At 32.2% G+C, this 15,752-nt stretch overlaps 1 protein-coding gene across 1 annotated transcript; it reads left to right on the top strand.

Annotated features, from left to right (window-relative positions):
- Positions 1 to 285: 285 nt before the first annotated feature.
- LOC123923990 (protein-tyrosine-phosphatase IBR5) lies at positions 286 to 4,105 on the top strand. The gene is made up of 5 exons (XM_045976743.1): positions 286 to 989; positions 2,193 to 2,292; positions 2,660 to 2,717; positions 2,876 to 2,982; positions 3,432 to 4,105. The coding sequence occupies exons 1-5, from the start codon at positions 753 to 755 to the stop codon at positions 3,731 to 3,733; spliced, it is 804 nt and encodes a 267-aa protein (XP_045832699.1). The 5' UTR covers positions 286 to 752; the 3' UTR covers positions 3,734 to 4,105.
- The last annotated feature ends 11,647 nt before the right edge of the window (positions 4,106 to 15,752 follow it).

Raw genomic sequence — 15,752 nt, 5'->3', positions numbered from 1 at the left:
AACTTTATTATTTGTTTCCTTTTTTAGTATGCTTAACTAGTGCCCCAAAGACACTATTTAGCATAACCCTTAAAAAAAAAAACAGATAAGTACTTGCACTAGTTGGTACAATCACAAGATCTACTAGAAGTCTAGAATATATAAAACCTACTATAATTCACTTTCACTCATTCAACTCACGTGCCAAACCTAGAATCTCCAAAAATGTATATTTTTTTGAGAAAGAATCTCCAAAAATATTTTATAAAAAAAAAGTTTGTCAAAAAAAGAAAAAAAAAAAAAAACAAGAATCTCCAAAAATATTCAATCTCAAACAAAAAACTAGATTTCACCGTTTTATTCATTCATCTCTATCTCTACAAATAAATTAATTACCATCTTCATAATTGGAATTGGAATTACAGTCGATTCAAATTCAGATCATAGTTTTTCTTATTCTTAATAACATAAACCTTATTTTTGTCACTACCTCGTAGAAAGTAAAAAAACATAACAAGAAACTTCCTTATAATTTACTAGCTCTTTCTTGTTCCTCTTTTCTTTCTATCTTTGCACCACAACACAAACCCAACACAACAAAACAAAACCCTTTTCTAAAAATTCAATCTTTTCATCTACCCAATTCTTGAATCGGTTTTTTTTTTTCTGGGTTTTTGTTAAATTCCAAAAAGATCTGATTTTTATTCTTGATTTGTTTCAAGCGTGCTGTTTCACGATCTGGGTCTGATTGAAATTGGTGTTTGATTTTGATAATGAGGAAAAGAGAGAGAGAAAATCCTTGTGGTGTATGTGGGCACTATCACAAACATGAAGAAGGTGAAGTTTGTTCAATTTGTGGTCATAGGGTTCCGGTTGGATCGGAGAAAACTTCTGTACAAGTCAGTGCTTTTCCTTCTGTGATCTTGCCGGAGTTTCTTTACTTGGGAAGCTATGATAATGCTTCACGCTCTGAGCTTCTCAAAACTCAAGGGATTTCACGTATTCTCAATGTAAGATTAACTTGGTTTTTGTTTCTTGAATGTTTCTTTGAATGATTGAATTGATGATTTAGATTTTGTTTATTCAATTATAGTCTTTTTGTGATGATGATGATGATGCATGTTTTTTGATGTTTTGTTGTGAAATCATGTGTGTTGTTTGGTTTAATGTGGTGTGTGTGATTATGTTTGTGTATTTGGATTGTTGTGTATTGTTAGTATTGTTGACTGTGGATAGCGGAAAATAGGGTTTGATCGAATTCCGCAATGCAATAGTGCTATAACTGATGTTATGTTGTGAAATCATGTGTGTTGTTTGGTTTAATGTGGTGTGTGTGATTATGTTTGTGTATTGTTAGTGCTGTTGACGGTGGATTGCGGAAAATAGGGTTTGATCGAATTCCGCAATGCAATAGTGCTATAACATTGTTATAGCTGCTATTTGATATATTTTGTAATAAATAGTGTATCCCGGAACAATAATGATTGGGATAATATTAGGTTATATTTTTAATTGTTGATAGTTATTTGATTCTGCACAAGAGTAAATAGTCAAATAATTTCTTGAAGATACAACTTTGGTCATATCAACCTCTAGATGGCAAAACTTAATATCGTATTCTCGGTTGATTGATTTGACTATTTGATCGTTTGAAAATATAAAGTGGCTTAGTGTTGGCTAATAGTGGCGCTATAGCAAAGCAGAATTCTAACAAATTGCTATTGTTCCGTGATATGCTATTTAGTACACTTTGTTGTCAAATAGTGACTATATCGGTGCTATAGCAATGTAGCCTAGCAGAAATTGAACAAACTGCAATTTTCTGTGATCTATGATCGACAGCACTGGTTGGGCGGTTAAGTTATTTGAGTTAAAAAATTGAACTACTACCTTTTTTTTGAAGAAGCCAAAATGAAATATATTAACACAAACAGCCTCCCAGCACAATCATGTGTGTTGTTTTGAAGAAGCCAAAATTGAACTACTACCTTAATTTCTGTCTGTACCGTTTGTTTGGCGGGAAGAGAGTTACTTGGGATATATTTTGGTGTAGAAAATAGAACAAATAAGTTAAATGCTACAATGTATTTTGATGTGGTTTGCTTTGCACTTCTTATGTTGTAGCTTTCCTTTGAGAGGTTGCACTTTGAATCTGATCATTAAACTTCTTGAGTGTTTATTTTCATATACTTATCCTTTTCGTGTTTGTGCAGACTGTCCCGTCTTGTCAAAATCTCTACAAGAACTCATTTACCTATCACTGCCTCCCAGATGACAAAACTTTCCAATTTGATGAAGCAAACCAGTTTCTTGGTATGTTCCTTCCTGTCTACTTAACATTTCTTTGTATTTATCACTTAATTTTCTGCGGTGCTTTAGTAACCTGTAGTTTTTTAACAGTTTTTATAAGTACCTATTAAAAGCTGCATATTGTTTTAGTCTTTCATCATGAACAACCATCCATAAATAATTCATAACATTGATCTCTATTGATGCATCATGTATCTTATGATTTACAAAACAAGTGTCTCTTTTTTACACTGTTATTTCCTTTGTTTAGTTAAAACATTTGACTTGGCTAACCAAAATTATTAATTAGATTGATTATTTCATTGTTGACGTTGATAATTTTTTCCCCACGTTTCATCTATTTACACATTCAACACTGTTTGTTTTGCAGAGCAATGTGAGAAGGATAAGGAGCGTGTTCTGGTTCATTGCATGTCAGGCAAGAGTAGGTAAGATATTGCAGCGGTATACGATATAACTATAAGCTTGTCGGTGAGAGTTGACACTAATTAGTTTGAATTTGTTAGTAATGGCACAGACAGTCTTGTTTGTGGTAAATAAGATGTAACATTATAGTTTTCTCTTACTAACATATATCCTTTGACAGGTCCCCAGCCGTTGTGATCGGCTACCTGATGAAGTCCAGAGGATGGAGACTTGCACAGAGTTATCAGTGGGTAAAGGAACGCAGAACTTCCGTTGAATTGTCTGAAGGTATGTTTGTTTACTGTTTTCTGTTTTGCTTCTGATTTTAAGTAAAGTCGTCATATTTGAAGAAAGTTATTAAATTTACAGCATTGAAAATTAACCAAATTAGTCAGCTCCGAGTTAACCCTTAATTATGGATTTTTAAAATAGTGTCCAAAAACTCGTACTTCGTACTATATTCATTCATAGTTCAGTCTCATATTTGACCATTTGCAGTATGTTACTACCTCTGTCCCTAAATATAAAAAGTGACGGGAATTTCTCAAGAGGGTTCTATATTTAGGGACAAAATTAGTGTTGATGTGCATGCTGAAGTGTTTTTGGTGGTAGTAGTAGTAGGAAACACACCGTCTTTACACTCGCTTTAGAGGAGTCAAATCCCTGTGATCATGACGGTGAATACTTTCAGGGTTTGGTTAGTCTTTCTCACGTGCATCCATATTTTCTTAATGTAGGTGCCTACCAGCAACTACAGGAGTACGAACAAAACCTATTCGGATCAGTCGGCAACTCGATACTGTCTGCTGGATTCTCACCTGCAGGAGGACCATCTTCAATTAGCTTTGGCTTCCCAAAAACCAACGAACTACCTCAACTTCCTGCCTTCGGCTCCACTACAACTCCTTCAATTTTTGCCCGAGCACCGTCCAACATAGGTCCTTCGGACTTCACATTCGGAGCTAGTCAGAATGCTGATGGGAATCCTTTCAATACAAATCCATCCAATCCTAATGCAACCGATATTCAAATGGATTGATCTTGATTCTTACTAGCAGCAACATCTGTGTGATTAAGTTCGCCATGTTTCAATTGATCTTGATTCTTACTAGCAGCAACCGATATTCAAATGGATTGATCTTGTGGTAGGCAAAGTTCGTTACAGGTACACCAAGTTTGCCATGTTTCATGTCAAGGTGCAAAAATCATAAGTGAACTTGTCAATTCTATAGTTTTTTTCTAATCTTCATTTCAAATATTTTGATTAGTTATCAATCACTATGGTTGTAGTATTGAGTTACATCAAGTTTTAGTGTCATTGTGTCTTTACTTTGATAGATTGGAACTGAACTTCATCAAGTTTTTTTCTTGTTACAAGCTAAACTTTATAAAAGTATACAAAATTAGACAATATCTGTTTTCATTCTCAAGTTGCCACGACGTTTTAAGTGTTTGTTTGAAAATATTGATTTATGCGTCAAGACAAGACTTGCGCTACGCGTGAAAATATTGATTTATGTGTGGAGACATGCGTGCGTTACGCTAAGGTCTTTACATTATATACCTTTTCAAAGTATTTTTAGTTTATTAATTTGGTATATAATGTAGAGTTTTATTCTTGAAAATGATGGGCAATAAAGAGAAAGAGATCAGTTTTAAAGGTTAAAATTTATTTAATTAAATTACATAAATGAGATAATTTGAAAAGAATATGTAGCTTGTTTGGTTTCACGTTCAAACTGAAATTCTTATGTCTCGAAGTTGTTTTTACTGCGTTTAATCCACCGCAAGAACAAACATTCTTATCGCTTGTTTGGTTTGGCGTCTTGTTTATTCTTCTGTGATAATACAAAGCTATACTTTGTAACTTCTGTTTGGCCGCGCCTTTACTTGGATTCTATATATGTTTCCTTAAACTTATGCCAACGGAGGGAGTAATAATTTTCACTTTAACAAAATTTCTTAGAATGTCTTGCTCTACTCATACTTCACTCAATGCATATATTCTTAACAAACCTATGAAGCTCAAATATTTCAAAATGGACGTATTGGTCTCCAACACATATATGATACCGAACACATCATTTTTTAAATCATTTCTCTTTCTCATATGTATTCAAAAAGTATCAGATAACAATTTAAATCATTTTTTAAAATTACATTCCCCAATAATTCTCAAACACATCAACACTTCTTACCAAGTAAGGACAGAACTATCTACATGTTTGATATGTCTTACTAACTGAAACACGAGTCATGTCGTATCTTATTTTAAATGTTGTTTTGTATCACTGAGCCTATATCGTACTACTATGTATCCATACTTATTAGTTAAAAACACTTTAATTTGTTCTTGTTTAAATGGTGGTGTCTAGACATAGCACATCTTGTTTGTACTTATAATAGAAATAAAATTAATTACAATTATTCATTCATGTGACAATGACTGAGTTCGTTAGAACATCACATGTATTATGCAGGGTTTGAGATTCGAACTTAGGTAAAAAAAAAAAAAGTAATTATGATTAATGCTAATTAAACATAATTGATATGACAACTAGCAAATTATAACAATTGATTTCTAACTTTAACTCTCGCGCTCAAACTAAAGCTTTTTATGCTTTAAACACCACTAATTTGATCCATATGTGGGAAAAGTGTCTGTTCACCGGTGGGAAGAGAAGTTACCACCAATATGATTCATATGTGAAAGAAAAAAAAGGAGTCACCACTGGAATGACCGTCGGTGGAAAGAGAAGTCGCCACAATAGAAACTAAGTATTTGTGCACCGAAACCAATCACCAAGACCAAATTTGAAACTAGTGTTGAGGCGAAGCCTAAGAGGACCATGGACACGTAAGATGGTTGTTTGAGGAGGCGGTTGTAGTGGTGCGGTTGGTAGTTGGATGCCACTGAAGTTGACAGCGACATACAACAGTATGTGGCCAGGCCAGACATTGAAAACATAGAAAGGTGGAGTAAATGTCCGCTGCTGACAACAATCGTGAAACACAATTAAGTTTGAGAATTGTAACCTGCTCTGATACCAACTTGAATTTATATTTCTGTCTAAATCGTTGTGTTTAGACAGAGCACACCTTGTTTGTATTTATAATAGAAATACAATCGTTTATAATTAAGGCGAATTAAACAAATTGATTAGACAAATATCAAATCATAACATTTGATTTTCAATTGATTTTGACAAATGAAATTCAACTAATTTAAAATGATTTCTGCATAACAATAAAGATGGGAAAACAATAAAACAAAAGAAAAGAAAAATAAAATAAAATGTAACTCTAGGCTTAGAAACTTGGAAACAAATGCAATTGATTATTCTAATTAACTAAACCAAACACATAAATTGCAGAAAAATCTCTCTTCAATCTTGAATCTTCATCAATGTCCCAAAACATTAACATTATTGTGTGCAACATCAGGAGAATCCTCATGATCACCACCAACCAAACCATCATGATGATGATGATGAAGATGGTGAGCTGTTCTCTTTGTATTCTTAAAAGTGTCATCAATATCAGCATACAATCCAAGAACATCATCTTCATCTGTGCATTCTTCACCTCCATCTGGATGTTTGGTATTACATCCTACATGTTCTTCATTAGTACCATGTGCTTCAGTTACTTTCATGCACCATAAGCTCACAAGAAACATTGCAAGAGCAAAAATGATCAAAGCTTTTGAATTCTTAGCCATAATTCTTTGCTACTTTTGTTCACTATTTGTTTTCTTATGATGCAATGTAGTAGATGCTTGTTAGAAGTGATAATGTGAGAACTTATTTAAAGAGATTGTTGATTACTATTTTAAGATGAATCAAATTTGTGGTTAGGAATTTGTCTAAAGAACTATTCTTAAGGCAATGCCACTTGTTATAAAATAAAACATGTTATGTTATGAAGCATGAATCCGTCGTGCGCATTCCCACAATTACCATGTTGGTGATCGTTGGATCAAGATCAGACGATGAAAATTTAAAGCAAGTTTTTCAATTTTTTTAAAATATAAAATTTTCACCTTGAATTTGTACCATTTGATCTCGATTCAATGGTCACTGGTAAAATGAATGGGTGAGATTTTGTGTTTGTATGAAACTAAGATTTTATGTTATGTATAAAAAATATTCTTACTATAATGTAGGAATTTGGTAAATGAGTGAGATGTGGAAATTGGCTATTTTTAATTGACATGTGTAATAGTAACTAACTAATTAGTTGCAACTCTAGTAAAAGTCACTTGAGTGCAGAAAAATTGGATCCTAAAATGATTCAAACCATATAACATGGTGCCACTTGTTTAGTAGTAAATTTAAGCTCATAGTACTCTGTTACTTTTGTACCTGACATGCATGATATGTGGAGCTAGAAATTTGCCATTAGTTTTTTTGTGATAAAATTAATTTGAATGAATTTTTATTTTTTGAACAGCATTTGAGTTAAAAATTTGACATTTTATATTTTATTATTGTCAATTTTTAGCAGTACGTAGGTTATTATGATCAAATTCAAATTTATTTGAAATAATACATAATTCAAATTTCCTCAGAACTGTGGTAATTAATAAAAAATTTCACCCTTATTCGATTTTGTTGTTAAAAAAGCGATACTCCATTAACTGGGATTAAATATAAAGTAGTCCTAGACCTAGCTATCAATAACAAGAAGACATAATAGGGTGCCCAAAAATCCTAACCACCCCAAACCAAAAGAGGATCAAATAAAATTTAAAGGATTAATGCACCATTGATAAAATAAGCATGACACACCCGTCTTTGCGTGCAACTGCATAGTCTAACTACACCACATGTTACAAATTGAATTTCAAATTGCCCACTCTACTCTCCATCACATTGAAATCTTAGAAAGGGTAAGTACAACCTACCAAATAATTGTTCAATAGTTAATTTTGCTTAAATTTTGGTCAATAAGGACCCCCCTTAAAAATGAACATATATAGCATAGCATCTGGGTGGTTAGTATTTGAAAGTCATAGATACATCACTATCAAGCAAGTGATTTAAATGATTCAAGTTGTTAGTGATTAATTAATGATGAATTCCATTAATTTGTCTTTAAATTTGTTCATTAATTTTATACCAATCTAATGTCAGAAATTCAATAATCTCATTGTCTCATAGAGGTAGTTTAGTTAATAACTACTAAAAATATTATTAGAGGAATTAAAGTTCGAACTCTAGATTTCTCATTTCTTCACACTTATAATGTACGAGTTTAACTACTAGAACGATCACCTAATGTTAGATTGTGAATTACTCATCATATAACTATTTCATATACTTATGTTTATTTTGAGTTTCATGCTAATAAACCATCCCTACCAACTCATTCACATTTTGTTCAAATATTTAAAAATAAAGTATGATGATATAATACCTTAATATTGCAACCAAATATTACCACTGATATTGCAGCTTATTTAAACTACTTTTATAATTTTTATGCTACTCACTTTGTCACGTCAAATTCTTTCAAAAAAGAGAAGAAAAAAAGAAACAAATTCTATATATACTTTGCTCTAATTAAGAACATCCACGATGAAAAATTCACTAATAACGATGGTGAAAATTTCATACGTACAACATGATAATAAAATAAAAGTAAGTGTGATAAGTAAACAATTTATTTTATAATTTTTTTAATATTAATACTTAATAAGCATTCAATTTCTCTAATTTAGCACTTAAAAAATAAGATAAATATGACCGATATATTCACATAATTAATTAAACAATATGATGATGACAAATCAATGTTAAGTTATTTTGTTGCTAATTCAATTCCTTCTACTTCAAAACATCAATCAATAATTATATGGGGAAAGTAAGAAATCCAATATTATTGGAGTGCACTATGCACACACATGTGTATTGCTATTGCATGTGGTGTGTAGAAATATATAGTTAGGACAAATTAATTAGCTTCAAGCTAAGTTGCATTCGATAATTGAGTAAGAATCATTTCCCCCTCTCAAAATAAATAGAAGTTTTTTTTTTATTTTATTTTTTTACAATAAATAGAAGTTTTATAAAAAATAAATAAATTATAAGTATTAATTACTATATATATTTTTATTTTTCATAGATAGATTCTCTCCCATGGAGATAAGCTCCATTTTTTTTAGTTTACAATAAAACTGAGAATTGAATCTAAACCTCTATCATCCTAGTCAAACCCCTCACTACTAGATCAAACGTAGTGATTTAGATAATTTTCATTTTAGCCACAACAATCGAACACTAAATATGGAGCTATCTCTCGATATAAATTCGAATGTTAATTTATTATATTATTAGAATTTCTTTTACCTATTAGACTCAACTTTGGCTATATTGATCAAATAGAAAATATTTCTATTTTTTAAAATATAATGTTAAATATGTTATTCGTCCATATATCAAATATAGCAAATTTTGATTTTAGTCTTTAAAAATAAAACAAAAAAGAGAAAACATTGTTTTTCACCAGAAATCGAATGCAGGTTCTGTCGAACAATTCGTTTTAGAGAGAGTTCATAAATCATTTGAATTTAATGTCTTCTTTCACCGCCAGTTTAATCTAGTTCGAGGGTCAGTTCTAGCATCAAAGTGGTTCCAGCCCCTCCCGATCGTAGTTGCGAGGGATCGAACCGTGATCCTCCCTACCAAGTTCAGCACTAATCACCATTGAATCAACTAACGATTGATTGTTTTTATTAAATATATTGCATAAAATAAATGTAACAAAAGTAGGGATATGGTGGTAAAAATAATAATCAATGTATTTGGAAATTTGAAAAAAATCTTATTCAAAGGGGACAATTCAAAGGTGGTATTATATTTAGAGAGGAAGGTAGTATGAAAAATCGTATTTTTTGCTTACGGGATTGAATAACTCTATTTATAAAGCATATGCAGCACATCAATAATTTATTTTTTTGTTCGATAGCACATCAATAATTGAAGTACCCACTAAATAACTAATAAAAAAAAGAGGCTTTCGTCTAAAAAAGACTAATAAAAAGGATAACAATTGGGAGCTGTGATGAAATTTCACCTGGCCCAATAAACAGATGATTCGTGTAAGGAACTATTAGATGATCTGTAAAATATATATACCAAAAGTTAAATTAACATGATATTTTGTAAAATATAATTATTATTTTTAATATGCAGACAGTGTGATAAATACTATTGAAAATTTGAAATTCAGTTCACACACAAATATTAGTCTTATTGGCCAAAAATTATGGCTAATAAATCTTTGTGTTATTCTGATATTTGCATAGGTAGTGCGTAAAACTTCTCCTTCATGGATGATTGTGGCTGTCAGAGTGGAAGAGACCGAGAGAGAATAGTTTCATCAATGATCATTGATTATTATTGATCATATGAATATAATTTATAGAGATACAAATTATAGTGTATTGCTTAGTTAACAAGCTAACTAAAGTAACTAACTCAAGTTAGTTACTAACTAACCAACAAACCAAAAGTAGTTATAACAACCTGTTATAACTTATAACTAACAAACTAACAACTATCTTGCAAAGCAAGTAATTAACTAAACAGAGGGACATATGTTACAGTATCTAATACAACATCTTGTACAACTGATTGAATTGTTCTTCAACAGTGGCGTCCTACGTTAGACTAAAACTGTACAAGACCTATTAATCCTACTCGTATTGCACATTTTCCCACCGAGGCTGTATTAGCAATCTTCGTCTTCTAAAGTTAGTGGAACTTACAATCAGGGTGTAAGATCTGAGCGCCTAATTGTCGAGTCCTACTACCTTGTAACCAAATCTATAGTTTTGACTTTTGACAATCATAATACTTCCTCCATCCAAAATTATAAGTTGTTTTGAAAAATAAATGTTATTTTTTCTCTTATACAGATTAATTACTCGATCTTCTTTCAATTCTTTAATTTGTCTTTCGCATACCATTAATCAAAGATAATTTTATAAAATTACTCGTAATTTCTCTTTTTTCACACAAAATTAATTATATTTTTTAGTGTGAAATAGTCAAAAAAGATTTATAATTTAAAACGGAGAAAATATAAAATAAAGGACCAACTAAATAAAATAAAATTAAAAGACCAATAAAAAATGGTCAAAATAAAAGACTGCAGATATAATTTAGCATATATATATGGGAGCTTCTAGGAAGAAGTCACAAAACTCACTTCTTAAAAGAAGTCAGGTCAACTGTCCAATAGAAAGGTAGTTGATTCCACATCAGCGTGTGTTATGAAGGTTTATGGTGAGTCTTTTAATGAAAGTTTTACTTATTGCATATTAGTCCTTCTTTTAATTAAAATTATTGTAATAATTAAAACTTATTTTATTTAGATTTAAATCATAAAACTAATATCTAACTCTTAATTTTTTTTTTAAAGTCCAAATTCCCTTATTATCTCTCATCTTCATTCTTCATGTGTTCATTATTCACCACCCAAATCCTCCATTTTCATTGAACAACAACCTTAACTTAAAGATTAAATTTTCTGGAAATTACTACCTCTGTGCATTTTTCCCCAAACGCGGATTGAACCTTTGGACAACAATGAAACGGTCTCCGAAGAGACAAATGAACACTGAAACTTCCGTTAATGGACATTTCAACCTTAAAACAATTTTCTAACAAAATTAACTATTAACAGAGTAATGAATGAATATATAAAACAAAAAACGAAATTAAAATAAATATAAATTCCTTTCGTTTCAACAACAAGTATGAAAATTAAGATGAAATTCAGAGTTAGCGTTTGCAGATCTGTAGCCCATGTTTAGATTTGTCATCCAAAATCGATTCTAGAAGTTCAAAATCTATTTGAAGTTATAATTTGGAGCTTCTTGTTGCTCGGAAGTCCACCGGGTGGGTGAATCAAGGCTGGTACCACGGGTCTGAAACCGGGTCGGAATGACCCGGCTGAAGGTTGAAGACGATGATTTAATATGTTTACCAAATGTTTATAAATATTACACGACGCAAATGCAATCACAACATCCGCATATGTCGTAGCGGTTGATGCTCAATTTGCCTACCAACACCTCATGAGTTCGATTCCTGTTGGCATCGTTTTTGTGAATTATATTTTTTTAAACAGCATTGATAAATAAAAGTATACCGAAAAAAAAAAAGCAACTGTGGCATAAGCAAGATTCGAACTATAGAAACCTATGATTTTAGATCAACAACACTTACCAACTTGGCAGTATATGTTTGTTGTATTTATTAACACTCCAAACATACATATTTGTTTAGTTGTGTTGTACGATTTTTTTATTATTTTATATAAGTACAATTTTTACATTTTAATCATGTCTATATGGATTAGAAATTTAGAATTAATCGATTATGACGTAGTTGTAGTATCTTTAATTAAATAAAATTATAGTACTTCTAAGCTACAAATTTGATCTAGTGGTGATGAATTTAGGTAGTATGCATGAGATGATATGTTCGATCCTCATTGCCAACATTGTAAACAAAAAAATAATAATTATAGCACTTCTCTCTCTAAATATAAGACTCCTTTAAAAAAATTGCAAACTTTATGAAAGTGGATTGTAGTATTAAATTTGTTGAAGGTTAATATTCTTTTTACAATTTTATCCTTTAGAAGTGATAATGAGTTTTTTTTGAAAAAGCTAAAATGATATATATAAACACTACAACCTTCCCAGCACAAGACGTACCAAGATAAGCTACAAAAGTTTACAAAGTGTCATAAACACAAAATCATAAACACATCATACAAAGCCCAAACAAATCATAGGACTAGACCACCAGCTATGGTAGTTATAAGCTAACGAAACACTCGTCGACTTCAACCACCTAAACGAGAAAAGCTTGATCTTGTCCAACAAAATAAGGGGCGTGTTCTCTGATCCTGTGTACAACCGATGGTTTCGCTCCGTCCATACAACCCAAACACAAGCGAGCCAAATAAGCTGTAAAAATGATCGACGCGCGCGAGATCCACCTGCTGAAAGAACAAACTGAACAAAATGGTCACGCAGAGTAGTGAACTCCACCAAAGAGATACCAATCCACAATCGCACTAGATCCCAAAGAGAGCCAACGGTACTGCAGGAGATGAATAAGTGATAAGCTGACTCGGCCTCTCCACATCCAAAAACGCAAGAGTGTGCTGTAGAAGATAAAACGCCTCGAATAACCAGATTTACTCTCGTAGGCAACCTGTCACGCAATAAACGCCATGCGAATATGGAAACCTTCAAAGGAACCTGAGGGTGCCAAATAAGGTTATCCGCATCATCCAAAGTAACCGAAACATGAGAAGTGAGAAGCTTATAAGCTCCTCTAACAGAGTAACCCGTGTCAGGTTCAGGACGCCACTGCCACCTGTCAATAGAATGAGCCTGCAAGATAATGGTGAGTAGTAAAGACTGACACTCTCCCAACATCTCCTCCTCCCATGCCCTCAGCTGCCTCCGCCACACCCACGCCTCACCCCCCTCACCCCATCCTGAAGCATACATCCCTGCCACCGTACACGATTTGGTCTCTGCCAACTTAAACAGGCGCCCAAACCGCTGACATAAAGGGATCCCATCCACCCAGGGATCAGTCCAGAAAAAAGTATCGGACCCATCCCCCACCCTCTTCACTACCTGCTCCCGAAACCAACTGCCCCTGTCTCGCCCCCTCCATCCCTAATACACGCTACCTCCCTCCACCACAACGACCCTCTCCTCCCTCCATCTCGAAGTCTACCTCCCTCAATCCCATAACGAGCTGCCAATACTCTAAACCACAACCCCTCCCTATCCACTAGCATCCTCCAACATCATTTACCTAAAAGTGCCTGGTTAAACTCCCTCAATCGTCTGACCCCCAAACCTCCACTCTCCTTACTTAAGCAAATAGAGTTCCAATTAACCCAAGAAATTTTCCTAGAATCCTCACAACCCCCCCAAAAAAATTTAATGAAAAGAGATTCAATAGAAGAAATAGTACCTGAGGGAGCTTTGAAGAAGGAAAGAGTGTAGACAGGTAGAGAAGTCAAGACAGATTTTAACAGAACCAGACGACCACCAAAAGACAAGAAGCGACTCTTCCACCCGGATAATCTATTTTTTATACGTATCAACATCGGTTCCCAGAAACTCAAGCGTCTCGGATCGCCCCCAATCTGAAGACCCAGATAAAGGAATGGAATCTTTCCCACTTTACAACACAGAGCAGTCGCAGCTTCGCCTAACCAAGAATAGAAGTGATAATGAGTTAATATATATTTTAGAGTTTTTATTACATAATTGTAAAATTAAAAAAACGCACTACTCCGTATATATTAGGGGGTTTGTTTGGGGAAAAAATAATTAATACTTTTAGAAATTTAAAAAATTTCTTATTAAAAAGGACGATGAAAAATCTTAATAAGATCATATATTTAGGGACACATGTAGTATGTTAAATGTTTTAAATCGTGTTTGTGATATTATCTGTAATTTATTATATTGAAAATAGTGATTTTACTCTGGTTCAACTGAAGCACTGCTAACCCTAGACTTTGACTAAATATTTTACTCTCGTTCAATTGAAGCACTAGTCTTTGACTAAGGTTTAAACTTTGAACGAAGTTAATGAATTAAAAATTCTATAAAGTAAAATTTAAAAATAAAGCAAGATCTTAGTCTAGTTCAATTGAAGCACTATTAACCCTATACTTTGATGGGATATTATACTCCGGTTCAAATTGAAACACTATTAACCCTAGTATTTGACCGAGGGTTATAATTCGGCTGAAGTTAATGACTTAAAAATTATATAAATAAAGTACAATTTTACTAAATAAAATATAAAACGACTTAAGATTATACTATGGCTCAACTGAAGCACTATTAACCTCAATCATTGTATGAGAATTACACTCCAATTCAATTGAAGCACTATTAACTACTGTTTTTTATTGAGGGTTATATTCCGATTGAAGTTAATGACTTAAAAACTAAATAAATAAAGTAAAATTTAATAATTTAAATTATATTTTGACTTAGACTTATAATCTAATTCTTCACGGTATTAAGTTGATTAACAAATATTAAAACTATTTTTGTTAATGAAAATCGTTTCATCCAAGAATTGGACACGAATTCTTCCAAAATAATTATTTTAAGCGGGGCTCATTAACTAATTAATTGAGGGCAAGTTCTACCATGAACAAGTACGTGACATGGTGCATAAATCGCCGATTTTATTATAACGAATACGAATTTTACAAAATTCACCGTTGGATTGAAAGTTTATATCAATAACATATCAAATAATTTTAAATTTTTTTAAATTTTTTCATGGATGATCTATATAATATAAACTTTCAATCCAACAGTAGATTTTGTAAATTTTGTTATAATGAAACCGACGACTTGTGCACCATGCACCATATCATGCACTTGTGCATGTTAACCAAAGCCATTAATTGAGCTCAATGTTTTAGTTTTGTGCATCTTTTTGATAATTCAAAGTTATATTTTATTGATTATACCAATTGTCAATTACGCTTATCTTTTTTAATAAAATTAATTAATGTTATATATTTGAAAAACACTAAAAAAAAAAATCTAGTTACATAACATTTTTTTTATTGCATTGGAATTATACAAAGGAATGTGAAGAGTAGTATATATATTTTTAAAATATTATGCAAAAGTGGAAATTGAAGGGTTGGAGGGATTAGAAAGTGCTAGGCGGGATAAATGAAATTTAAGTGGGTTAGGCGGGATAAATGAAATTTGAGTGGTAGGTGAATAGATTAGGCTGAATGGATTAGGCGGGTTAAAAGAAACTTAGAATATCTACAATGGAGAAATCCAATTTTGGGTACTTAAGTGGGTCCCGCATGTACACATCACTCATTTATAATTTTTTAATAATAGTACCTAATAAGTACTCAATCACTCCAACCCAGCACCTCTTAAAAAATTCTAAACCGGTCCCACAAATAACTACACATTTCATCAATAACTCTACATATTTATAAATGGGTCCCACAAATTCTAT

Source organism: Trifolium pratense, linkage group LG4, assembly GCF_020283565.1.
Source record: "Trifolium pratense cultivar HEN17-A07 linkage group LG4, ARS_RC_1.1, whole genome shotgun sequence".
Taxonomy (NCBI): domain Eukaryota; kingdom Viridiplantae; phylum Streptophyta; class Magnoliopsida; order Fabales; family Fabaceae; genus Trifolium; species Trifolium pratense.
Note: the sequence above shows the minus strand (reverse complement) of the source record. Positions and strands in the feature narration are given on the sequence as shown.